Source organism: Haliaeetus albicilla, chromosome 5, assembly GCF_947461875.1.
Source record: "Haliaeetus albicilla chromosome 5, bHalAlb1.1, whole genome shotgun sequence".
Classification (NCBI taxonomy): domain Eukaryota; kingdom Metazoa; phylum Chordata; class Aves; order Accipitriformes; family Accipitridae; genus Haliaeetus; species Haliaeetus albicilla.
This window is the reverse complement of record NC_091487.1, coordinates 41,527,763-41,555,501: the sequence shown is the minus strand read 5'-3', so window position 1 is coordinate 41,555,501 and position 27,739 is coordinate 41,527,763. Positions and strand designations below refer to the sequence as shown.

At 39.5% G+C, this 27,739-nt stretch overlaps 1 protein-coding gene across 5 annotated transcripts; it reads right to left on the bottom strand.

The window, feature by feature from the left end:
* Positions 1 to 83: 83 nt before the first annotated feature.
* Positions 84 to 26,650, bottom strand: VPS39 (VPS39 subunit of HOPS complex). Of its 5 annotated transcripts, none has more exons than XM_069784380.1 (26): positions 26,405 to 26,650; positions 24,642 to 24,707; positions 23,763 to 23,789; positions 23,237 to 23,301; positions 22,389 to 22,431; positions 21,251 to 21,345; positions 19,897 to 19,992; positions 19,101 to 19,193; positions 17,346 to 17,529; positions 16,690 to 16,810; positions 16,202 to 16,322; positions 15,265 to 15,394; positions 13,935 to 14,077; positions 12,906 to 13,049; positions 12,203 to 12,344; positions 11,839 to 11,925; positions 8,421 to 8,494; positions 7,701 to 7,799; positions 7,325 to 7,442; positions 6,717 to 6,845; positions 6,150 to 6,252; positions 5,240 to 5,285; positions 4,462 to 4,611; positions 4,155 to 4,289; positions 3,481 to 3,572; positions 84 to 2,298 (listed from the first exon to the last, which is right to left on the bottom strand). In XM_069784380.1, the coding sequence occupies exons 1-26, from the start codon at positions 26,475 to 26,477 to the stop codon at positions 2,223 to 2,225; spliced, it is 2,652 nt and encodes an 883-aa protein (XP_069640481.1). In that variant the 5' UTR covers positions 26,478 to 26,650; the 3' UTR covers positions 84 to 2,222. The 5 variants fall into 5 exon arrangements, with proteins under 5 accessions (XP_069640481.1, XP_069640480.1, XP_069640482.1 ...); XM_069784379.1 differs by having other exon boundaries at positions 19,897 to 19,995; positions 26,405 to 26,649; XM_069784381.1 differs by lacking the exon at positions 23,763 to 23,789 and having other exon boundaries at positions 19,897 to 19,995; positions 26,405 to 26,649.
* Positions 26,651 to 27,739: the final 1,089 nt, after the last annotated feature.

Here is a 27,739-nt window from a genome sequence, read left to right as displayed (position 1 = left end):
GTAAGGACTAATATATTAAAAAAAAAAAAAAAATCTACAGCAGCCCAGAGAAGCTTAACTGCACAATGACTGAAACACACACACTGGTTCACAATATTTATTACAATCTATTGCTTTAGATAAACCTGCTGTATGGTTAGTAAACCCAAACCACATTATAAGAACCAACAAAAAAAGTTACAGCACAAACCACATCTCTGTAAAAGGTATGCAATGAAGGTGAACAGAGGCACAACCTTAACCGTTTAAGTAAGAGCACAATGAAGACCCTCATATGCGAATGCAGCTCTCCTGGTAGCAGATAACAAAGGTAAATAAAAATCAGACTAACAGTACTAAATATAAGATAGGTAAAAATCAGAGCAATATTGTTATATCTGTATACAAAGAATACAGGGCCTTTTTAAATACCCTTCTTTCATTCTCAATGACCTGTAAACACAACTCTCCCAAACCATCTTCCCTCTGTACCTGAACTAGTATATAAAGATCTATACAGAATGTGCAAATCCAATATAAGTATTTTTAGGCTCTCTTCTTCAAATAGAAGAAATACAAGGTTAAAAACATTAACACCACAGATTCCCTCTACCCAGCCTCTGCAGAAAGACATCAGTAGCAATACTGCCCAAGACATCCAAGTACAAAAGTAGCATGACACTGGACCAAGAAATCCATAAGAATGCATGGCATATGAACAATAAATACAAACACAGGTGGAAAGGGAAAAAACAAACAGTTATCAAGGGAAACTATTAACGCTGGCAAATGAAAATTAATTAGGACTCTTGTCAACCTACAGCAGATCTGTTACTAAGAAACGCTCACATAACAATGGCTTAAGTAAACCTGTAACGTTAACTGAGATCCAATTACACCTTAGGCAGACAGGCTGTATTCATCTACTTGTTCATTAAGAGGTGGTATCTGGTAGTTACATGCCATGCTCCATACTATTTAATAATTACATATTATAAGTATTGCTAGACCAGGATGTTGGGAGTCAAATAGCCCAATATTGGGTTATTTGCTACTGCTGCCTTTTCATGACCAATGCACAGATTCTTTCTGCACCAAACATTTTAATATCCCTCATACCAATCTGCTATAGGTTAAAGTTTGTGGAAAAAAATAAGTTAGACAAAAAACATTACAGCCTACAAGGAGTATGGTACAATCTAGTTCTTGTAGTTAAGACTTCTGGCCCAAGAGTAACTTAAGAACAGTACCAGCCTGAGCAGAACACAGTTCTAGAGCATTTAAAACAGAGAGATGTTGAAATAGTCTGGATTTTACTTCAATGCTGGAAAGTGAACCAGAGACCAAAAAACTTACATACGCAAATCTCAAGTGTAGTCTAGAAGCTTAATCAATAACTATAGTTCACTCCCTTCAGAAGTTGATTTACAGTGTGTTCTTTGCTTTTTGGTTTGAGTGCAGATGTGAACTTCTTAGAATAATCTCTGAGCTTCCACTCATGCTAAGAGTGACCATATTCAGTGCAAAAAACACACAAGTTAATTCAATTTATAGCTCTCAAACTAAAGTAAAAAGAAAAAAAAATGCTTACTAGTGGTACCTACTGTTTGTCTGACTATCTCCTGTGGAACAACTTCTTATCAGAAGGTCAGGTGATAACACTGAATATCAATAAAAATATTCCTTTGGCCAGCACTTAAACATTCCCATTACTGAGATGAAAGTAAAATTCTGTTTTCCAGGTCTAGAAATAGGCACAGAAGCCTTCTCCATGCCAAACACCTGGTAATCTCCATGCAACACTGATACAGCTGCAAAAACTTTAAAGGAATTTTTTTTTTTTTTAAAGAACTATTTACATACAGGGCCAAATCACAACATTGTCACTCTAAGGAGGTAAGTTTTATAGTAAAACTTGACTTGTGGTGAACGCCCAACAGTTGTCTAACAACTCATTCGCAAGGTTGGAGTGCAATAGAAAACCCACTACAAAAATCAATTTCTATTCTTCATCTGAGTACTGAGAGGTTTGGTGTAGTTGCCAGCACTATAACAACATGGTTAAAGTCATTTTCTAGTAAATCAATATTACCAGATAGATTCGGTCAGTCCACAGATACAAATGACTTCTAGCTAGTATAAGAGAACCTAGCAACAAGCCTCAAAAATCTCAGAGGCATCAACTTCTTAAGTCGTCAGTTCCAAATTTCATATGAATGTTGGGATTATTAACCATGACAAGGTCAGGTGTCCAATGTGTTGACTTCTTTGGAGCAGAAATAATGCACGACTATTGCATTAGGGTATCGAGCAAATGCACTGTAAAGAGACAGAACACAAAAATCAACTGTGAGTACAGATAAACAGTTTTCCCTATTCAAACAAGAACATCCAAGTTGTGCAGAATCAGAAAAAGGTGCTTACATGAAAGTGACACTTTCTTGTTTTAATTAAAGCCTGAATATATTCTTGAGAAAATCAGATAAAACAATTCTATGGATTTTGTAAGTTTTGTTTTTAAAAAAATAGTATCTGTTTTCATTTCTATAGGCACACTTTACTTGGAAGTCACTAGTAACAAGTTAAAGACTGGGTGACATGCTGACATGTTTGCCCTTCAAAACCTTGTTGAACTTAACAGCATTAGAAAAATCCTAGACAACCAAAACAATACTGCATATGCAGATTTAAATCCTGATGCTACACACTACAGACTAATAGCAAAAAATTCAATATGCACAGCAACAAGTATATTTAGACCTACGTTCATCAAAATGTTTTGGAAGAAGCAGCCTTCCCTATCATTGTGAATGCTACTGATATCTTAGAAGGGTTCACATCAACAAGAGAAACAATGAATAAGCTAGTCATGTAGCATTCCACTGAAGTTCAGAGAGAAAAAAGAAAAAGCGCAAATAAAATTTGCATGCTATACTAACCCATAATTACCTACTAGGAATGACAAAAGAAAAGTTATTGGCATCTGGGTATCAATTGAAATTAGTTCTACTTTTAGATGTCCTAAGATAATTAGGCTAGAAAATGTAAATCAGCCAGGGAACCACAAAGCCATCAGATATAGAAAACTATCACGCGTATATCTTACTTTAAGATTCTTTACATCATCCTTCTTAACTCTAGTTAAGAAGTGGGTAGTAGGCAGTGTTCTTAGAAAATTTTCCAAATTCAGTATGAAAAGTGACTTTCTGCCTTCTAGAGTTGTGAAGTGAGAAGTCTTATGAGTTTCTGAAGGGATTTTATTCTCCTTTGTTGAAAGCAGTTTACTCTTGCAGTAAACTTCACTGACTAAAGCTTTGATGTTTTCCCAGCCACTCAGTTGAGCAATGTAATTTGTAATTCAAACACTCTTCAAATGTCTCCCTCATACTGCTGTTCTCTCTGTGTATATACACATTCCAAATTTTGCAACATTCTTAGTTTAAGTCTACCAGATTCATATCTGATTCAGTTTCCCAAGCTTTAAGGTATATGCTCGCTCACCTGTTACCTATCTTTTTTTTACATACAGTGCACACCTTCTCCTCTGTAATAATGCACTTCACTTGCTGATGCAAGATCCGCTCCTCCTGGACCTAAAGAAGAAGAAAAAACCAAAAACAACCCTTGCTTATAAAGCAATATCACACCACAGCTCACTTTAGTCTGGTGAAACTGAAAACTGTCACAACATTTAATTTTCAGTGGCTATATCTACCATAGCAAGTTGTACAGCACAAAAGCAGCAGAGCAAGTGGTATCGAACATCCAACCCCCACACTATATGAATTGCAGGATTTTACTTTCAGCTAGTCTGGTCCACAGACTAAGGCATTCTAACCACTAAGGGGTGTTCAGGCGAACTATTGAACTGCATTGTCTGGTTTAGTTTATTTGAAAGAAATCCAGTCCATGCTCTCTGAGATCATCCTGCAATGCACACCAGAGCACAGTAAGTCCGGAGACACACACACACCCCCCTCATCCAAACCAAAATGAATGTCCTCGCTATCTCCTGAAAAAGGGACATTCAATCTACTTGATGCACGCCTACTAATTTCAGGTGCACTACAGCACCATCTAGAGGACACACATTCCGTATAAGGAACAGTTAATTTAAATACTGAACATCTGTTTTAAAACACCATCCCAATAAATGACAGGTGGTGGGTAATTACCCTCAGAAACTCTGCATGGAGAAGATTCTTGAGCACTTGATTAAATCTTTTCTTCTGAGCATTTTCTTCAAGGACTTTCTCTAAGAAGATTCGAATCTCACTAATCTGGGTATTTGCTGGGAGCAGGTTTATCGCCTGGAGCAAAACATATACTTAGTTAGGAAAAATTAAAAAGGAATAGAGAACAAAACAGAACAGAAATTGACACATTTAGCTTTACTCTCTTACAGTCTGTTCACTTGCCTACTCCAGTACCTTCTGTCACCTGCCAACAGTACAAACTGAGTACTTACAAGTCTTGTCTTACCTTGGTGGTATCCAGTTTGCTGTGATGTAGTTCCAAAACCTGCAGAGCAGCCTGCAGATTGGCTTGAGGCTCCAGCACTTCCATCTTGATTGGTCCCAGGCAATGAACACTAGGTGGGGAGAGATACATCCGAAGCAGTGACAGATAGACCTGTTGCACACAAAAGGAAAGTTCTGAAACCGCTGTACACATCCACAATTGACAGTGCTGGTAGAACCCAGCAATGGTACGAGTAAGTTGTACCCATGCCATTCAAAATTCTGAAGTGCTAACTTAGACAGCTCTTATCTTAAAAGAACAAAAACTGAAAAGTACCAATGATGTCCAAGGCCTTTTAAGACTTGCATTCTACACTAAAGTTTTTCTATAAAAGTAGTTTTAACCACGCCTCCCTCATTTATCTTACCTAATTCATTTATAACCTTTAGAAACCAACACTTCATTGCCTCTTACCATTATCTTTTTTGTAGATGTTTGTGGAATATGCACACAGTATTTTGTCTTCTGAATTCCATCAGAACTTTAGCTACAGAATATATGCTCAATTCCAGTGATACAGTAATATTCTCAACAAAAAAAAACCAAATTTATAAATATAAAAAAACCCCAATCATCTAGTAATGCCTAAATTCCAAGAGCTTATACATAGGTTCCTGTCCACCTATACAAACCCTGAAAAAGTCTGTAACAGGGCAAAAACTTTAAAGTCCCTAACATGGAGTGAATAGTCTAATACCTCCTTACTGAAAAGGAAGGCTGGAAAGATGAAGCTACTTACATCTTTGTTGCCATCTTTGTTTCTGTCATAATGTTTATGGCAGTAGCTAGAACAGAGAAGAATCAAGTGAAATGCAGGGACAGTTTTGGAACCCAGAGAATCAATCCACAGAAATTACCATTTAAACGTTTTGATTACTGAAGCCATCCAAGTTAGGTGACCGTACATCCAATTCTGATCAATTAATCAAGTTGCACAACAAAATTACACTGTTTACTCTGCATTACAATGCCGAGAAAAGGGAGGTTTTGTGCAAGTCTCCCCCTTCCAATCAACTTAAAAAGCTTTAATGCAGAAACTAAATTTAATTCAGCTGTCTAAAAAAAGGGAAAAAATATGTCTCAAATCAACACATCATAGCATAAAAATGTATGTGTAGATATATCTAATTACTGTATCTGAATCACAGAGAAGGTGTTCATTAGTGTACACTGCATACCAGGGTTGAATGTCCTCTAACAGGCATTTGCTGAAAATAGCTTTAAAATAAGCTATGTTAAATAGGCCCTAATGTTCAGATATACCTGCCAGTATCAGTTAATTCTATTTTCACCTAAGTACTTTAGATTCATTCAGAAGGTTCCCTGACACAATACATCTAGCAAAATGCCTTATCACTGCTAGAGAGGATTCAACTAACTGAAGGAGCTTAACTTTGCATCTGGCCTAGTGAATGTCACTCCAAAGAGAAAGGAAGCAAAACAACATACAGAAGTTCAGAAGCTAATGAGAAGTGGAAACAAGGCATCATCATCTGTAATGAACAGATGCCTGGAGGAGACTAAAAGTCAAGAAAATAGGGCAACCTGGCTTACAGCATTGATGCTCCACGTACAGCAACATTTCACTACACATCCTATCCATAGGGCAGTGAGCAAACTAAGTCTTGGGGAGGGGGGGAGAAACTTACTCTTCAGCCATGTTGGTGTCCTTCAAAATATGAACATAAATAAACAGAGCTTGCTCGTGCTTCCCCATACGACCCAAGAGCAGAGCACGTTCTTCTAGGAGACCTAGTGATAGCATGAAGGATTAGTCAATAGCTACGCAGAGAAATAACAACATAAGCTCCATTAGTGACCAGACTAACAGAAGGAACTATAAACTGTAGTCTGAGCACAAGTTAAAGTTACACTGAGACTCTAAGTCTACTTCATACTATTCTCAGTAACATTTTATGAATTCTTAAGCAACCTTAAGAAACAACAAACTTCACATCTGTTGTGCAATTCAGGCTCACCAAAAAGTTAGGCTAAATATTTAAGTGATGGGAGACACCACAAGGTCTTAAGCCAACAGTTACAGGAATCCTGCAGAGACTGGTAAACCCAACTGTACCAGCAAAAACATGAGTTAGTATACACACCAGCAGCCATCTTCTCTGTTTTTAATTGCCATGATTCTACAGTAAGCAAGAAAGTTTTGCTGTACAATGCAGTAAGCTAGGGTTTAATTGACCTATGGAAACTGAACTCACCATCAAAGGGGAAGTCACTAATTAGCCGACTAGGTTCATACCAGCTAGACTTCTCCAGAAAAAGTAGAAGCTTTTTCCGGTAATCCCCCAAGTCTCCTCCTTCCTCCCCAGCAGGCACTGGAGTTTTATCTATATGGAAGAAAACAACAGAAACTACAGTATCACAACTATTTCACCACACTACTACAAAGATGATAAACAAACAAATCATTATGAGGAGGAACCAAATGCTGATGAAACCTGTTACATGGGCTGGCATCCTGCGGCACCTGACAAATTACTGCAGCTCCTTAAAACACATCAAGTGGCCACTTAAACAATAGACTCAGTTATTCAAGACCCTTCCCTACCCTTAACATGCAGAATTCAGGGAACAGTAGCTGCCATTCCACTCAATCATGAACAAAGTGTCACTTGGTACCTTAAGATCTCTAGGGAGGCAATAAACTAGACTTCCCTACAAACCCACAACTTTTGTTGTTCCAGTTCCTTCATTGCTTGGGATGTCTTCTGGATGTGAACAGGGAAGGCTTACAGCAATACACTGTGAAGGCTCCCCTGTGCTGTCCCATGCCCCTGGTCTTCCCACCAGAAAAGGCTAAACATACCTGCAGGGTAAGAACTGAGATATTCTTTCATTAAGGCCTGCACTTTCTCACAGTACAGCTGGATCAGACAGTTGTGAAAGTCTGCACCAGTTTCTTCCCAGACATGAATGATGTGTTCCTGTAAATACATGTTCAGGTTCAGTTATAATCACTTCCTCTGGGAAGTAATTTGTTACAAGCAAGCAACAGTTCCATGCTTGCCTTTACCAAGCTTGACTTCAGGATTTCATACATTTTAATTATTTTTTCTTTGCACAACTTATGGCAAAGCTAGCATTCTCTGAAACAGCATCAGGCTCCAACGCCTGGAGAACTAAAGCCATACACATAACATTTTATACTGAATGTAATGCACTAGTAGAGATTGAGTTCTTACCAGATAAGGAATAGTCAAGCTTTTAAAATTTTCTATCAAGAAACTGAGCACTTTGTCTCGTGGCAAAGCTTCCACTTCAGGGAGGTCTTCTGTAAATATCTGTTAAACAAAATTTTATTCACAGAATGGTGATTTTTTTTTAAATTTAAGTGCCACAGTATATTTTCTCTGAGGCACTGAAGCCCAGCATATCATCACATGTGTCCAAAGAGTAAGCGCAAGAAATATAAAAAAATCTGAGCAGCTTATTCAGGCACTCAGAAGCTATCTCACATCTGAAAGGATTAACAAACATCCCCACTTCTGCCTTAGTTAACACTCTTCTTTTACGGTGCCCAACACCTCCCAAATACAGGGAGACAATTCTGTATCAAAGAAGAAAGGGAAAATAAGAAAGGCAAATTAACATTTGCCATTTAAATACTCAATCAGGCTCTTGTGCAAAAAGTGTGACATCAACAACATTAAATGTTGTATCAAAGTGTCCTAGCTACTTATTCCAAGATAAGGTATTCCAAGAATGGCAAAGCATAAGAAAAACTGAAAGGCTGTCCTGCTCTATCTACTGCTAATCTTACCACAGTACTGAACATAGAAAATATAAATTATATATTTAATTGGATTTAGCATTAATACATGGCTTCTTACATTGAGTTCTCTCAATTCCATACACTGCACTAAGAATCTCAGTGGCAAGGTGCCTGTTTCAACCACACTTACCTTCAGTCCATCTTCAGGAAAATCTCTTAGCACCCAGACAGAGTAGGAAAATACCAAGTGCAAGTTCTCTGTACCTGGAATACAAAAAACAGCAGTGTTCAGTATTAAAATCCTAAAGAACTCTCTACTCACAACACAAGCAGACACTTTCAGACCCAGCAAAGCTTAATGTACAGGAAGAATCTGGTTTGTTTTTTCCCCCACTCAAGTCAGGCAAATCACACATTCTAGGCTAAAACCGCCATTTCATACTTTGTAAACATGACTTGAAACAGAAACAAGAATTAACTCAAATACTAAGCAGCACCAAATGTAAACAATTCAGACCAAAACCAAGATCAGTTGTCTTAATCACATTCCAAAAGTCTTCCCCTACCATTTGTTTTTATTAGGGTAGAAAAAGCATTGTTCTTGTGTAATGTCCTTCAGTCCATTTCCAGCCTGCCAGTCTAATGACTTCTATAGTAAATGGTCAAATACTTCATAACAAGTAGTAAAGCATCATAGTACTGAAGTAACCAGCATAGAAACTACACGACAGGTAATAACTTTCCATTTTTTAAGAAAATTTAGGATCTCCCTCTTTAAAAGAACACTTTCATTTCATCAATTTGGTTCACAAAGTTTATAAAACATGTTAGGAAAACATGACTTTCCCCTTACCCTCCTGACCGGAACCACTGAGGCATTCACTGCCCAAACAATGCAACAACACAACCATACTAGAAACAAAAACTTACACCAACCCTATAAAAAGGCAGTCATTGTTTGCTTTTCTTCATCCCACAATATCATCAGGAGTAAGTTACTTTTTAAATATTTAAACCAAGCAGCATCTTCATAGTAGCAGTATTTTAAAAACCAAAAGGTGAGCGCTATGAAGTAAAACAATTAAAACAGCCCCCAGAAGAGCCAATTTCAAAGTTTCAGAAACAAAACAGTGACTTGGCAAATGGCACTATGGTCATAGGGTCTGAATTTCACTGAACTTCAATTAACTTTCTGAATTAACAGGGCACTGTACGGTAATCGGTTTGCTAGCCTCACTGAGAAAATTTAAATAAAGGACAGGACAAGCCATGGGAGTAAGTTCTCATTTAGAACATGAGACCGAGAAGAGAAAGCCTAACTCGTTATAAAGAAGTGTGAGATTAATTAGAATAGCTCCTTTCCAAAGCACTGATGAAGCTGCCTTTGCTGAAATCACAACCAAATCACACATGAAGTTACAACCTACTCAAAAACACTCAAGAAGGCAGAAGGAGAAGAGGAACTCATCAAGTAACTACCAAAGCTTATAGATCAGAATATTAAAAGGCCAACATTGCATCACAGCACAAAATGAAACAACTGGCTCCCTCAGCACGTAACAGTCAGCTGCATGGGGATTTACACTGAAGGTCACAGGCAAGGGTGTTTTGTGTTGCTAGAATTAAAGCAGAAACTGGATTTCTAAACTCTCTCAGCAACGAATCCCTAATTTAAATAGGAGTTTTAATAGAAAGAAGTTCTGCATAACACTATTTTAACAGATAAAGAATGGTGTAACGCAGAAAACTAGCTACCACCCAATCAAATATGTAGTTCTCCTGTGCCTACCTCTGCAAAGATAAAGTATATTTTTGATGGACATGGCCAAATCACAGAATTAACAATATTTGCTTTGATGCAATAAACAATAAGTGGTTACTCTGTTGACACATGGCAAGTATCAAATCCAAATCAGTAATACATACTTGATAACTTAAAAGACCACAGCTACAAGCCTGGAGGAAATTTTCTCTAATTACCTGAGAACTATTTAAGAACATTTCATTAAATGCCCAAAACCCTATAGACAAGAGACGACTAAAGAAAAGTTTCTACTTCACTCAGAAGGTAAGTGAAAGCAACTAAAAATACATTCCACATAATTAAAGTTTTAAAAGATAATTTTAAAAAAAACCCCAATTATTACTTATATTAGAAGCTCCTAACTACAGAAGCCTCACCAAAGTAGGGGCAGAGGGAAAAATCTGTAGAAACCCCATAGTCTGAAATGCTTTTATCATCCTATTTAAGGGACTCCCAGAAATGACACTTATCAATTAATCAAGGCAGAATGGGCAGTGCAATTACGCCCCCGCCCAGTGTTACATTTCTGCTATCTGCTTGGGGGGGGGGGGGAACTGCAAGTGACACTAGTGTCAAACATTCCATTTATTATCAATAGTTAACGTTCCATTCTAGGTTGCCCCCACTGTATTTCATTACTCTGAAGTGAACAGACCCAAACATCCTTTATCAGTTTTAAAGAGCTCAGCAAGAAGCATACAAGAAAACTGATTTGCAGGAGATCCTGAAACAGAGAAGCTCCAGAAGTCTAAGAGAAATTTAGCAAGCTGCCAAAATTTTAGAAAAGTATGCCAGACAACTTGGATAATTATAGGTCTTAAACATCATCAATCTCAAGTAAAACAAATAAACAGCTGACATAGGTCAATCGAGATGAATTTATAAAGGTGACAAATTATTTTTTAAATAAGATTAAAAGTTTGCTTTATAAAGCTGTTTGCAGAATATAACATACCTACACTTCCCTAAGATGAGTAACATTACCAAATGACACCAATGAATAAGAAGTGTAAGATACAGACATGGCACATATGGGAAAGGTCTCAATTTCATTCTAAGTAATGTATTATCATTGAATAAACATGTTGCTAACAGAAGCCAGCAGTTCTTAAAAGAAATGATTATAGATAAAAAATACCAAACTTTGCCAACAGTGTAAGTCTAACAAACAAAGGTATTTCCCCTCAAACTACTCACTCCCAAACTAGCAGTGTGATACTTTTTAAACAGTTGTGCATTTAGAAACAAATAACATTGGATGGGAGGGCACTGTTCTCAAAAGTAGCAAAAACAAAAAAGGACTAGGTAGTTCACAATGAATAGTCAACCAAGCAAGTTCCCACCATGATGCTGTGACCAGCAACTATAACCATCAGGTCACGATCTAGATCTACCTAAACACAGAAAACAAAAACTTCATATAGGATTCTTCATCTCAGGAATTACTACAAGCCCCAGCAACTTGAAGTTAGACTTTCAGCTGGAAAGCCTAACCCATAAGTTAGACTTCCCTTTTGTCAGTGGTGGCAAATCATCACTGGAAGAAAATACAAAATACTACAGCACATTTTCTACCAATGAAAATTTTTATCAGAAATAAGGAATGTTTTCCAGTAAGATACTCAAGATTCAACAAGATGCTCATGAACTAATCCTTGAAGCTTGCATTATGCAAGAAACCAGACAAGATGACAAGGATACCCTTTAGCTTTACAGTCTCTAGAAAGCTGCTGAAGAGTAGAATAACTGCTAAGCCCAACAAGAGTAACACCTTCACAAAAACAATGCTCTCCTTCACACTCACCCAAATGCTGCAGATATTGCACTGTCCTCTCATGACCCTTCAAAGGTGAGTTGGCTTTCTTTGACTGATCCACCAGTACCTGTAATGCTTTCAGAACAACAAAAACGTTCATTGCTTTATACCACACGTATCACTCCAACTTGAACCACAAAAAAGTGAATTTTTCCTGTTCTGCTACCAGAGACAAAACAAAGTTTTGTTTTCAACACACAGACCAAATGGGTAACAGACCGATTTAATCACAAGACAGACCCAGAAACAAAGTCTTTTCAGAATATTGCCTGCTCACTGAAGACAAGTTAACTCAATACTAGAATACATGCTCCTATCCCTTCTCCTCTCCCCACCCCAACCTCGTATCTACCTTTCTCATGCAGACCTTTCTTCTCATACAGTATTATCAGCTCACTATATTTGTGTGCCTTCTTTAGTACATGCTCACTCTCCTCAATATGGCAGTGATTGTTCTCCAGACGTAGCAATGGTGCCACCAGTGCTACATTTGTCTGAAAGAAAAAAGAGAGCATTTAAACATACTTCTAGTGTGCACCTCCTAAGCTTACAGTACAAAACACGAGTTGCAGGAGAGAAGAAAAAAAAAGAAGCCTTATAGCATAAGAAACAACACTAACATCTTAGAGCAAGGCCCATTTTCATTTCCATAATTTGTTGGGACAGAAAGAAAACAATATATCAGAGCTATTCCCCTTCAAGAACAGAGGTCAGCTTTGAAAAACGTTGTTGACAGCAAAGATCGTACTCTCCTGCATTTAGCAGTACAAGGCAACGCAGGAAGCATTCATTGTAACTTCAAAATAGGCATGGCCACATTCTTTTGACAGAGGCAGCAACCAGAAATGGACACATCTGTTTTATTCTGTGAAACTACTTCCTGACCAGTGAGCAAACTAGCTAACACCAAAGTTTCACAGATTGTTTTTAGACCAAAGACAGACGGTTGTGTGAGAATTTCTGTAGTAGCTCCTTATCATCCTCCTTAAACATTTCAGCCTGAGATTCCAACAGAGCTTGTATGGTAAAGGCCTCTAGGTCAGGCAGGCACTCACATGGAGGTAACACTTTAAAAGGGTGGTATCAATGATTTGTAGCAGCTTCTTTTTGGATTTGATCGTGGGTGTTCCTTCCATGAGGGGTGACGTACTGGACTGATGATCAGAATCATTTAGCTTCTTCACCAGCTGACTTCTTTTCTGCAGGACATCAAACGAAATTTTAACAGAAAAAGACCATGGATTTCTCCATCCCACCTCAGCAAACATAACCCACCAAGTAAAAAGACTAAATATTAAATTAAATAAACCAATTTAATAACTTGTTTTAATCAATTGTTTCTTAAAGAATTTTTATTGTTACTAACTATTCAACACATCGCCTTTCTAACCACATTCAGGTGTACACATTTGTTTTGCAAATTTATGGTTTTGCAAGATGTCCAGAGTCTTGAGAAAATAGTCAGAAGGAAACTCTGTTAAGCTGAATAAAGACACTTTAGAGAAGTCAGAAGACATTTAAAACATTTGGAAAACAATTTTGGTTTTGAACTACTAGGCACAAAAACTATCCTCCTTCAGACACGAGCTTCCTTTTAGTCTAGTAAGAATGGTGATAGAACAAATCAGATTCCAGTTAACAAAATAAAGAGGACAGGAAGTTACAGTACCCACTACCTCCTGTTCCACCTTTTAATGCACACTTTTGACCTGTATCCTGGATAGAGTGCCCTGCACAATAGTCACCAAACAAAAACAAAAGATCAAGAGCTTAAGACCTCTTCAGAAGGCTACTAGAAATAAAATACTGGACTCATGTTCAGATCTGGTCCATAAGTAAATTTTGTCCAGTCCTCACAAAAGTCACATGTGATGTCTCCCATAGATCTGCAGGGCACCTCACGTCTTCCAGTTCCCCTGCTTTCTCAGGAGCTGCTGCCATAGTTTCCAACCATGAAGACAGCCCATTAAGGCTAGCATGACAGAGCTGGAGTAGGTGTACTGCTTCCTGCACATCAAAGCTAACCAACAAAGTATGCTAAAACTGAATAACCCTACTCTAAAAACAGATATAGGAGCACTCACTTGAGTTAGGTAGTCTATCAGAGCTAAATGTGCCTTCTCCAGCTCTGCCCCAGAGAGCCCTGGCAGGGGGTTGGGATACTGTAGCTGTTTCCTGTAATCTGTGGGCAGCAGGTCAGGATACAGACCCATCACGTGAGTGGGATCTAAGCAAAAAAAAACTAGTATTAGTAACCATTCATAATATTATTTTTGCAAACTCTCAAATGTATGTAACCTTTGAGCAAGCTTAGCTTTCCAATGGAGTTGTTTGTAGTCAACTTGTATGTCCACAAGGTTCCAGATAACAAAATTTGCTTATTACAGAAAATAAGCTAAAACAAGGCAAAAGCAGCAAAAGACAGACTGTTTCAAAGTCCAGGCACAACAAGGTCCAACCTGTGCACTTAGCACACCTGGAGAACAAGCCATTATTATAATCCTCTTACTGCTCTTCTTGCAGAATCCCAGCATTAACAACTCTTGACAGTAGGACAGGATTTCTAGGAACAAGCAATGTTTTAAGAGAAGATTTATTGTGCTTTTGAAACAAGAACTGAATAGCACCATCTGCAACTAATGAGCACCTATTTTCATAGAGTTTAAGCAAATTCAAAACTACTGCCCTCTAATTTAATTTCAGAGTATTTTGAATTCTCAGTCCTTTCTTTTTATTGTAGCTTTCCAAAGTAAATATGATGTAAGTGTCACCAAAACAAGTAAAAGTTCTAGGTTTAAATGCACAAGGGATATGCTGTCACCAATAAAAGAATCTCAGTCTTAAGCACTATTCTATGGTACCGTCCAGCCTTCAGGTGTTCTTCCGATAATCCTAGTACAAACCAGAGGAATAGCATCGGAGACTATTTTGACTTCCAAAACCACAGAAAACTTTCCTGGCTTCGGCAGCTTGCTCCATTAAACAGGAAACAGGGTTAAGGGTCCTCAGTTTGGTCCGAGTCCTGTAGATTTGCTAAATTCTTGATGTTCCTTATTTTTCATTCCAAGCTACAAGTAGGCTTTTGGCAGATGCTGAATCCCTCAACTTCAAGGGTCTGTGTACATGCTATGCACACTATAAAATAGCCTACAATACAAATATATTCTGCACAAAGGGCAAATTCATTGATTTAACTCATTGACTTAAGTTAAATACTATAACCAGTTTCACAAAAAAAAGCTAAATAGCTGCCTAGGCTATTTGCCATTCACAGCGTACTGGTCCACACAAGACACCACTGTTCTAAAACAAAAACAAAGCAGAAAACAAACATACACAGACCCCTGCAATAGTCCCTGAACTTCATTTAATTCCTCCTAACCTATGTATCTCAATGCCAACCCAAGCATTTACCTGTACCAAGCTTGGCAAAAACTTGCATGGATTCATCAAAGCGCTTCTGGCAGAAGAGGTTGAAGGCAAAGAGGTTCTTTATGTGGTGAATTTGTTGTCGCTTCTCACTATCTGAATCATCTTTCATTTCCTACACACATACAAATTAACAAACATTAAAAACTGTTGGACCTTGTAAAAGAGAAGGAAACACTCTACAGAAATAACAGGAGTATTATCATTTGGAGACAATAAGAAGAAAAAAGATAATCTTCCGAAGTGACACCTCTGAAGGTGATTCTCAGATGCTATGCTTATTGTGTCACTGAGATAACCTGGAAGGTTTGAAAGCTACCTCTGGTTATCTATATACTCGCTCTATCACAGCAACTATCTCTTCACTCATTCGTCTTTTCAAAATTTTTTTTCAAGTTAGCGATACAAAATGCAATTAATTAATTTTAATGTAGTTCCAGGGAAGTTTCCGGAAACCAGAAAACACTAAAACAGTAAGAGCAATATAATTAAAAGTACCGTTTCAGCATCTCTAAGAAGTTATTATGTTTCAGGAGTAATATGGAGGACCATTACAAAAAAAACTGGTCATCTGACACACACAACTCCAAGCAAAACCATTTACAAGCAGTCTGAAGACTTTGAAGTCCAACTGACTTCAAAGTCTAAAAGAAGGTAACCAATTAAACAGCTAAGAGACATAATCTTTCACATACAAGATGGTATCCCAAAATCTAAACCACAATAGATCAATATGGAGAAAAAGCAGCACAAAACTAAAACTTAAGTCAAAAAAGGCTACAGTTTACCAGTTTGTGCAAAATGGACAGTAGGGAGGTTAAACTCTCCAGAGTAGCTACAGTCAAGCAGAAGGCAAACATCCTTTAGTGTTCTTTTGCACAAGTGCATCCACTGCAAACTCAAAAGGTTTCTGAGTACTTACTGCCAGCTGCAAAGCCAACTCAAACTGCTTGTCCTGCAGAAGCTGCTGGATCTGTGTGGCTATTGACACTGGAATGAGCCGCCAAACAAAGTGATTACTTGCCACATATATAATATTTGTGCTGTAAACAAGACAAAAAGGTCAGTTCCTAAGTTCCAGCACTGAGAAAGAATCAATACCCTATCTGAAAAAACAATCCTGATTAACACACACATCGCTCAATCAGATACAGGGGCAACTTGAGCAATATTGCAAAGCAGAAAGGAGAATTTATCTCCAGCAATCAGAAATTCCCAAAGACACTCAACTCTATCATTTCCTCCTCAAGGTATGGCCTCCACCCATCTGCTCATAAAAAACAACAGACTGCTTCAATGCTGCTTCTTAAGCCAAGGGAGTTAGAAAAGCACCTCCTCTCCCAGTTTTTCCAGAGTGCTACCATACACCCAGACAGCCCAACAAAAGTAATGACCAGTTATATTCAATACCCTCCAGAGGTGATGAAGCGTGGTCTCTGCAGCTCAATACTCTGTACCAGCAGCCGGGGCTCAAAAGTGCGAATCTCCACATACCTCGGCAGAACAGCAATGATGTAGGGAGGCTGGTGTTCTATTAGTGAAACAAGTGAAAAATGTAAGTTGGTTGTTCTCAAGTATTCCTTGAAACAAGCCATGACTTAATGTAAGGCTTGTCTTCAATTTATTTTTTTTTTCCCCTTGAAGTGTGTCCCTTTTTTGCTTATTAAAAACAAAGCTCAATGCCCAACACTGACAGCAATTTGCTAATAGACTACTATCAGGCTTTTTGTTCATCTTTCAACATAAGGAATTTCTGTCACACTCAGGTGCCCAAAAGAACTACAGTGCTTTAATACACTACACTCCATCTCAAATCTTGTCCCTTTATAAAAGATATGCAATACGCCTATTTCCTGAGAACAAGACAGGCATACAGACTACAAGCAAAGAAGGGGAAGAAACAAGAATAAACACATGAAACCTTCCACAGAGTACAACTTGAAACACTTTTAGAAGCTGTCATACTCCCAATCCAGCTAGTTTCTTAATACTGGGAACATAATGATTTTGTCATATACAAAGGAGTAAAGAAGCAAATTTTAAAAAAATTTACTGCTAATTCTCACCCATGGCTATAGGAATATCTGTCCAATTCAAGGCACATTTCTGAGTACAGACCCCTTCTTCGTTTAGCACAACTGTTAGATCATCTTGGCCAACCGCAACTTTTCCATCTGCTACAGGAGCTACCAATGGTTCCAGCTGCTTCCCTGTGGGAAATAGTTCTTTGATGGATCCTTTTCCATCCACCTAGGATAAAAAAAGAAAATAAACCATCCATTTTTCAAAATAACCTGTATTTTGAAGCTGCATAAGACCAAAGCCAAAAACCCCCTAGAGGGATTTACAACCCAGACTAATCACTAACAGGACAAGCGCAATTTTAAAGAGTAGCAATAAAATTTTCTGCATATCATAATTTATCTTGCTTATACATCATGTGGAAATAAAGAATACTTTTGTGTCTGAGATGATGTATTCCTGTTACTTTAACACTAGCTGAGCACACAGCACATAGGTTTATAAAATGCATAGCCAGTAGCAACACCACTTAAAGTGTCCAAACTTGGTTACTTGGTATAACCAGAGGATTTCATTTAGGCCAAAACTTTAACATGGTTTTATTCTGGCATGAGTGAGCATTGCCCATAAAAAACAAATCTAAAAGCCTAGCAGCCTGCCTAGCCTTTTTCCCTTGCCCTAGCTACTCATTCTTGTGGCCACATGCTGTCCAGGGAATTGACACCCCCCCCCCCCAAAAAAAAAAAAAAAAAATCCAAAGAGCTGTTTCGTGAGCTGATCTAACAACTCACTGCCACCAAAATGGAGAATTCTTCTCCTTCAAACTGCAGCTACATGTTCCTGCTGCTTCCCCTGCATTACAGCTCAAGCATTCTTATAAATCACCAACAGCTAGCCAGCAGAAAATACCACAGAAATGTGTATATTTTTTCTGGCTATTTAGTGAAATGAAGCCATTCAAGGATGGATCAGTCAAGCACCTGAGCCAACCTAAAGTAGACACCTGGAGAACAAGTCTCCGCTGTGGTTGCTTGAGCAGCTGTACAACTACTCATATCACTAGAATGGTGGGAATCAACACCTAGGAGACGGCTGCAGAAGGGCATCACTTCTTTTGTGAGCAGTGTCAGTTTGAAGTGACTGTAAAAATTACTGTGCTGTTTTCCTGTCAACTACAGATCAGTGTTGCCACCCATGTATACACGCACATACGTGCGGTGCACCTCATCTTCATCTCACTTTCCTATAGTATCAGCAGAAGCCAATTGTAAAGGCAGAAAAGAGAATCAAATATAGCTGTAAAATGAAGCATAAGTGGAAATTGTAATACTAAATTAACAACAGTAAGTTTAGACTTTCAAACTAAAATGACTACAGTTCAGCGAGGCAATCAAAAAAAGAAAAAATAGTTAAGCTCCACTGTCTGCCAGATAAGAAGATATTCTTGGTCTTTTTTCCCCTTTTAAAGCTATCTCCTTTCTTAATATGTTAAATAAAATGCAAACTGAGCTCACACAGACCAGTGCCAAAACAAAATATATCTTTTCCACTGACCTTTTCTCTGCAAGCGCTTCAAATACTGGTTTCAACAGCAATAAACAGAAGATCACTTCCTGACAAAACATCAGTTTAAAAGGACAGACTTAGACTGCCCTTCCCAAAACCACATATAGCAAGAGTACCAGATGCTGTTTTTCATAAATGTCTGTTAGCTAAATCCCTGAGCACAGGAGCAGCCTCCATAGTGTCTACTGCTACCGAAGTCATCTTAAACACTGTATTCCAAACCCCATTCTTACCCGTATCAGGTAATAGTCCCTCTTGAAGCCTACACAGATGGAGTTTTCACACCAGGCCATAGACTTTGGTACATCAGGTACACTGAAGTCCCCCTGAGGAAAACAGGGAAAACAGGTTAAAATGGCTGTTACAAGAGAAAAGCAAAAGTAAAATCTGGCAACACAGAGTGTAACAGGCAGCACTGGTGTTGACACTGTATTCCCCAAGACACACACCCAACTTCTGCTGGTCAAGGAATAGTAGCATTCAACCAAAAGGCTAGATTCATGCACAGTAAAAAGGTGTGCTCTGAGTTAGCTGGTAACTTCCTAGAAGAGCAGCATAGCTGAAAAATGCTCTACCCATTTCCATTGGTTACTTTTATCATTCTGGTATCCACAACTGCAGTTCTCTATGCTTGTTGTCAGTAACTACCTTCTCACTTAATGACATACCTGGAAAACTCTGAGTAGAAGGGGACCCACTTCCATAGTGTTATTGTTAGGTATACATTTATAGAGGCTGCATGCTAATACATTTCAATGACTTACAAGTGTACTACAACCAGAATGTTAAAATATAGAACACAGCCTTTGATTTAATTTATGAAATTGTAGTAATGCCATTAATTGTGATTTCAACCATATATTTTCACTTTTATTTGCTGCTTCATTGTTAAATCACTGCAGAACCAACTGCAGTCAATGCTCTGAAAGTCAGCAGTGCCTCTGAGTAACAGGGACTGCATAGCAAACAGTAAAGAGCAAGTACACTCCCTGTTGAAGCAAGCTAGACTACAGAAACAATGGAACTCACCTGTAGTTCATGGAACTCTCTGTCCTTCCAAAAATAAAGTTGTAGCTTCTTCCGCACTGCCACGCACATTCTCAGCACCTCTTCCCCTGTATCTGACTGCTGTGAAAATAGACAGGCCTAACTCACAGGCACTCATAAACTAAGAGGCAAGTAAGATAATACAAGGCCAAAAGAATCCTCAGCCTGAAGCAAAGCTGTCAGCTGAAGAGCAGCTTTGTTCATCCATGCCAGAAGGGCCCTAAACAAGGAAGCACAGAGAGAAGAGGGGTGGGATACTTAAAATGAACTTTGGCAGGGATTGTGACACCAAGGAAATAAAAAAAAAATCTAAAAAAAAAAAAAAAGCGCACCAAAGACATATACACACACACAAACAGAAGATAAGCAGAGAGCTATCAGCCCAGCCCTGAAGACTAGGATAAACAGCTTGAACCCTATGCAGTATAGGAGAGGCGAGGAAATGGAACAATGCAAAGAATGTGTTAAACTGACAGACAAAAACATTAATAGCTGTTTAATATTCTAGCCTATTGGAAAAGTTTCCTGACAAGAAATACTAGCAAAGCTAAGTGCCTGTATGCACAAACAACAAGGCACTTTGGAATGACCAGATTTAAAGATGCTTTGAAAGACATCACTAGTTTTAACATCTAGAAGACCCCAAGTACTTACTAGAAAATATTTAACACTAAGCTCCCTTGAGGCAAAGAGATAAAAAGTGATGAAAAGCATTAAGCCATCTCTTCTGGTTATGAATAAGGCTTCTGAATGACATAGGTAGGCTGAGAAACTCACTTGGATAGAAACAAGTCACTTAATAAACCACAGCATATGAACAGAGAATTGCTGTACCTTATGGAACCATTTTATGGCCTGAATCTACCACAACTGCCCTGGGACTCCTTGGGCCAATACATTTTAACAGAAACAAAAATGTAACAAAAACAGTGATGGAGATGCTTGGTGAAGGGAACCACTGAGCTACTACACTGGCAATTTAAGGCAAAGGAATGGCTTTTACATTGAAGAGGACCCTTCAAGAAAGACAACAGTCAAAGTTACTACAGGATAAAAATGACTTTAAGTCTTGTATCAGGAGGTTAAAGGTTACAATCACAACAGGCACTGGAAGGTATCTTATTAAGCACAGGAAGAAAATTAAGGTGACTACATTAAAAATTGCTGCCTTAAGCAAAGCTTCAACATCCAGTAGGTACTAATTTTAAAAAGCACCAGTACCCAACCAACTTGCATGTAACACAAAATTAGCAAGCCTAATCTATACAGCAACATAAAAAAGTTATCCTTATTACAAACAGTAAGGACATCTGTGCTGTTGTGTTCCTCCTCTTACCTGAAGATCACAAGTGAAGAGAGATGCACCTTTTGCCTTGGAAACTGTGGTGATTTGTTGAAACGTCAATAGGTCATGCACATAAATGTTATTTTCTGTTTTAAACAAAATTCCAATTATTATTCCATATTTCATACATGTAAAGCTCATTGCTAATTCAAATAAGTTACCACATTTTATGTTTACGTAAAAAGAAGAACTTGCGAAACTAAGAGCTGCAAGAAAGGCAAAGGAATGTTCTCCCAAAAGCTGAAACGTGCTAAGGCACATATAAATACAAGGCAATAAATGCAGAAAAGAAGACTAGCACCAGCATTTGTAAAATTACATGAAGGAACTGAGAGCAGGTGCTAACCAAGCAGAGGAAGCGGGAGTGGAAAGGACAGCAAGCAGGCCAGAACAGAGCAAGTTCATGAAGGAAGATTGTATGAACAAAGACCATTTTGAACTGGCTCCTGGAATTAGTGGAAAGTGAACGGTTGTAAATGGAGGGTACTGTGGTCAAGTTTTTGTACGCACGAGGACGCAGGCAGCAGAAATCTACGCATGCTGGAGCTGGAAGAGCCGGGACTTGGAGATCATAAAAAAGGGAGTAGCAACATAAGCAAAAAAAGACACAGGAAGTTCATAAGGTTAAACAAAAATAGACAGAGACAAGCACACTTAGATCTTCCACAAGATGGTAAAAGATCGCCATCTGCATATAAACTGAATTTGGTGTAACACATCAACAGTAAAGTTTCATACATCAAACAAGTTTGGACAGAAGTTTTAGACCCTATCATACAGTGCATACACATATGCATGCATATATGTACATATACATGCCAATACAAACTATATCTATACATACGTACATATACACACACACACTTTAGTGCACGTATGTATTTTTTCATTTTTCAGTCACAAAACTTAGCCTTAATACATTGTTCTCCAAGCTGGCTTACGACACGCAAAGCTGCTTCTCAATCTATGCTGCATAATGCTTCCTCTGCAAAGTGAAAAAGCCTAAATCCTACACAATGACTTTTCAACAACTAGACTACTATGCAAGTGTGTGGAAAGGGTGCCACATTCAGCCAAATAACTGCACTGAGAAGAGTTCGTTAAATATTAACATATTTTCTTCACTTACCTAATAGACTGACCAGAATTTTAAACTGAGAAACAACATGAATCTGAAAGAAAGAATTCTGTTAGTGACTCCATTCATAAACTAAACCTCTGAACAAGGCTTGACTATAGATAGTCTAAGAAAATGCATCTTGGATACTCTCAAACCAGCAAGGCAGTGATCTATGCACAATCTTCCTCGAGCTATTGCAATCTGTTTCACTTACACTCAGTTTTTACAAGCTAGCACATAGAGCTTGCAACCTAAGCTGCTAAAAAATGCTATAATAAGTGGTATGTTACTAGTACAGAAGTACTTCTAAAGGATACGCGGAGTGTTGCTGAAAGAGGCTGCATAATCTTTGAGGTAAGTGCTTTCCTGAGTATCAATATAATCAATGAGCAAAAGTTCTCCAAAAAAATGAAGCAGCAGCAAGACTGACAGTAGATAAATCAGTTACTTTAGTACTAAATTCCAAATAAGAGGAATTACATTCACATTCCTATAGCATTTTACCCGAGAGTCGTGTTATATATTACAGTCTGTCAGGGTATTACCATCATTTTTACAAATATTCTCAGTCAGAGCATCTGAAGATTTACTGCAAACAACAGGACTTCCATAAAAGCCAAAAATAAACCTTTAAGTTCCAATTCTTTGCTTTCTGCTTTAGCAGCCAAACCAAGCTTATTCCTGTTATGGGAAGAGTGGGCAAAAACACCAAGCTGTGCCACCTCTAGAAGAATCTATAGTTTGGGGGAAATTTTTTGTTAAGCTTAGCAGAGATTCCAGAAGTACATTTGATATTTTGTTTCTTCACTGAAAACACTGGAAAAATATCCCCACGTCAAGAAAATGGTATTTCCTACCTGCTGAATCTTTTTTGAGAAGTTCTTGTTGGATTTCTCTAGTGTCACTTCAAACCTATTGCAACCTACCAGAAAGATTTGAAAGAGTATGTAAACTGAAGTTGCCCTTAAATTTATGACTGAATATATCTTACACTAAATAGATTACAAAGAATTAGGAAAGCAAACGTGGCCACTTAACACTAGAAGAATGACTCTTCTAACATATCTGTGCTATCTTTTACTTAATAGCTAAACGCATCAGAAGGTCTTCTACATAGTCAGGTGAAAATGTAAATTAACACTTCTTGTACCCATCTGAGGGCCTCATCAATAGTTACATTTTTGTCTTGCTGGAATTTTAGATTACAAAAGTTATATTTAAGTATTTTGAAATCCAGAGATACAAAGATACCCATACAGACTTTATCAACACCAATCAAATATCAGCAATTTAAATTGCTAGGGAGCACACCACTGCAAAGTAGACAAGGAATAAACACTACACCACAAGGGTTTAAAAGGAGTTTTAGGGATAAAGACTTACAGACACTTTCTGATGACATAACCTCTCCTGGCATTGATGCAAAAAAGGGGGAGAAATTTACCACGTGAGATAAGACACTAGCAACTCAAGACTAGCATGTTCTGATTGGAATAGACGGCCTACAAGTTTCAGAAAAAGCAAGCTGAATTCAGTCTCTAGGATCCAAGTAGCTACAAATGAACATCCTTCCAAGAGCTGATGATCTTGGAAATAGATGTTTGGTTTTTTCTTTCCTGTCCCACACTACATGTCATTACTGTATTCAATAACATCGGTTTCTACATAATAGCAGATAATGCAAAATACAAATCTGTTCAGTGAAAATCGATTTTAACTAAACCGAAAATAGAATGGTTCTATTTCTGGCATCTCTAGAGTAGACTATGAACACTTATGACTGTAAAAGAGGCACGGAGAAGAGTAAATACATGACAGAACTACTTAGGAGGGATCCCTCCTCCCCATCCCTTGATGCTCATGGACCTACTGAATAAAGCTGCTCTTTCACTAATCCAGTCCTTCATTACCAGAAGACATACATCAAACCTCTGGCAACTAGCACACGGCACTGCTTCTGCACGGCTTTGTGCACTGTATTCACAAAAATTGCACTAACCTACTATAAATTCAAACATACATAGAGCTGATATAAAACATACTTTAAAACAGAAAAAAGGCTGATAGTACTTGGTCTTTCTTGCACACCTGACAAATGGTATGTACACTTTCACCAAAGATCCCACACAAATAGTCATTAAATTCTATGCAGGAAAAAATCAGCGATTAAACATACTTGAGTAACATCACTACAACCTCTTAAAGTGCAGGAAATAAAAATAACGTAATCAACTTTTTGTCCCCTTCTTAAAATCAACTTACCTATGTCTTTCTTGATCCTGTAAAGCAAAAGATGCCCTTGTTTGGTACCAACAAGGAGCCATTCCTCTATAGACACAGGGAAGAAAAAGAGTTTAATTAGTTTCAATAAAGACTGCCCTTCCCGGCCAAGTTACATTTACCAGAACAATTCAAAACTTGTTTCAAATGCCAAAGAGGACTTTCTGTGGTGACTACACACATGTCTCCTATCATACCTCTGGTGGAAGTGCTCGGAAGTAGCTTTCATCCTCAGGAGATGATGGCCAAAGATCAAGTAGTTAAACAGAGCGTACAGCCTAGATATCACATCCCACTTGCTTATACAAAAGTATAAAAGCAAAGCATTGCAACTGTTGTGCAATCAAAATCGGCAATATACTATTCTTCAGACATTATTATCTCCAAGAGAGGAACTCTGCTATACAGTGGGAAGAACTGTCAGGAAGAAAAACAAGGAGTTCTATGTGGGTTTGTTTGGGGGGGGGGTTAAATCGTCAAGTTTTTATAAGAAGTCTGAAATAGTCAGCTATGCCTGAAAGAACAGTGGCAGCTTTGCTTAAGTAGCATTTGAATTGCTTGGACGACCAACAGTCATTCAAGATTTATAAAAGAGAACCTTTTTATGTACAAACTCTGTGGCAGAGTTTCAGACTCTTCCTATTTACAGCATTTATAGCCTACAACAGGCATAGAATCTTTATTCGGTCATGACATATGACAGAAATTCATCCTCCTTCCTGAAAATCATATAGGAAAGAAACATACAAAAATATTTTTCTACATGTAGGAGTACTACCTCATTACCAAAGATACTTGTGTTTTAATAAAGTCTTGTTTCCTGTAAGACCTTTCTTCTACTGTTTGATAGGAAAGTTGTAGAAAGGGAATTACACCTCTTTTTCCACAACCGTACTGTCATAGGCCTGCACGTTTAGGCTTTTTGCTACTTCAGCAAAATAAATGCTTTCAAAGAGATAGAAGATAAAAGCCTCAACACAGGAATAAACTATCTTCACATCTTCTCTACTATATAACTCTAGCATAGACAACCCATGTTTAAACGTGGCACTACTATTCAGGTTGTAATTTTGTTCTTAAGACAGATTAAAAGGGTCGCCATTCCACAGTGTCTGGAGTTTTTTTTTAATTACCAATTTAGTACATCTGATGGGAACTGCTCAAGCAGTTCAAAAAGCCTTACCAAGCCTTATCATTATGACAGCCGGTGCGATCACCTGACCAAAATCTTGACTGTCAAGTATGCCCAAAAATATAACCTACGTTTATATACCACCCATACATGCAAACAGATTCTAAACCCAAGACGTGAACGCACCACTGGCTTTCTGAGATAAATTTTAGTCAAAACACAGGGAACACTTTTTTTAGGAAGAAACCAGCCGGTCCACGGTTACAGCACTGGAAACGATGGCAGCCTCCTCCTCAGCAGGGCTGCCGCCGGGCGGGCAGGACTGCGGGCGGCAGGCGACCGCCGGCACCCCGCCACCGGAGCTCGGCCCCGGCAGCCCCCCCCCATCGCTGCAGGCACCCAAGCCAACGCTACGAGCCAAAAAACGGCGAAACGCTGCCGCGCTACCCGCACGCCCGGCCCTGCCAGGCGGCGGGGGTCCCACAGCCGCCCCGAGCCACCCCCAGAACGGCTGAGGGGGCGTCCCAGCCGGCCGGGATCGGAGAGAGAAGCGGCTCGGGCTGCGGGGCTGCAGCGGGGCGGCAGCGCCGCGGGCCCCCCCGCCCCGGCTCACCCCAGGCCGCCAGGCAGTCGATCTGCAGCGGCAGTTTCTCCAAGATCGGCACATGCTCGAAGGCGTCGTGCATGATGGCGGCGGCTCCTCCGGGCCCGGCTACCCCCAGCGCCCGCCGACCGGGGAGAGGCAGGGGCGGCGGGAGGCTCCCCTCAGCCCTGGGCGGCGGTGGGGCGGCACCGGGGGAACGGCCCCGACGCAAGCGCCGCCGCCGGCCCACAGTTCCCCGCCCTTCCCGGCAGCCCCCGCGCCCGGCCCGCCGCCGCTTCCGCGCCCAGGCGCCGCCCCGTTCCCGCCCTCGCCTCGTCCCTCAGGCGGGCGGGCAGCGCCGTGACAGCGGCCCCCGCCCCGGCGGCCCTGTCAGGGACCGGGACGGCTCTGCCGGGCGCGGGGCACTCGCGTCCCAGCGCAGTCCCCGCAAGCAGCCCGCCCAGGCTCCTGGGGGCTCGGGCACGAACGGCAAACGCGGGTCGGCGCGGCCAGCACCAGCGGCCGTGGGGGGCGCGCTCCCTGTCCCTGAGGGGACGCGCCTCGCCCTGAGGTGACCCTTGTGCATCTTCCTACATCTCCGAAAAGGAGATAAGACTGCAAGACACTCATTTTGTCTTCCCACAACGTTAGAATCAGAGGCATCTGGTTGCCCTTTGCTAACATAAACCACAGCAGTTAGGCAGTTCGCCCTGTACCCAAAGACGAAAATTGACCTGCGTTACCTAAGGAAACCAGATGAGAACAGCAAAACAGCTCTTTTACTTCAGTAAAATAAATTTTACTTTAATGAACTTGGCCAGTGAAGTTCTGTCTCCAGGAGGAAATCTTTACTTGTTACCTTGTCCTTTCCAGAATAGGCTACAGTTGCATTTACTTTGGCTGTGAAGAGGTACAACATTCACCACCACTGGCCTAGGAGCTAAACTAACTAAACCGAACTAAAAAAGCACGTGGTGTTAAGTTCTCTGAGCACCTTCACCAACAGAGGTGGCTGGTTTAGAAAACGGGGACTGAGGACACTCTGTGCTGGGAGAGCGAAGCACAGGAATAGCAGAACAAGCACAACACTCTCACATCCAACTTTCAGGAATGAAACCTTGCTAAAGCATGAAATCATGCCAAGTCGCATCCCCTTCGCAGATACCAAAACTGCAAATTGCCAAAGGAGTTACGGCTCAGGCATGTATCTGGTCTCGACCTAGGATTCCTACAAACAGAAGAGGGTCAGCACCAATTTAGTGAAAGGAAATGTTAAGTTTCAGTAACACCGGGTAATAAGGACTTCACATGCAAATAGCTGTAATCCACTTTACCAGAATGCAAATTATGTGTGAGGCATTAGCC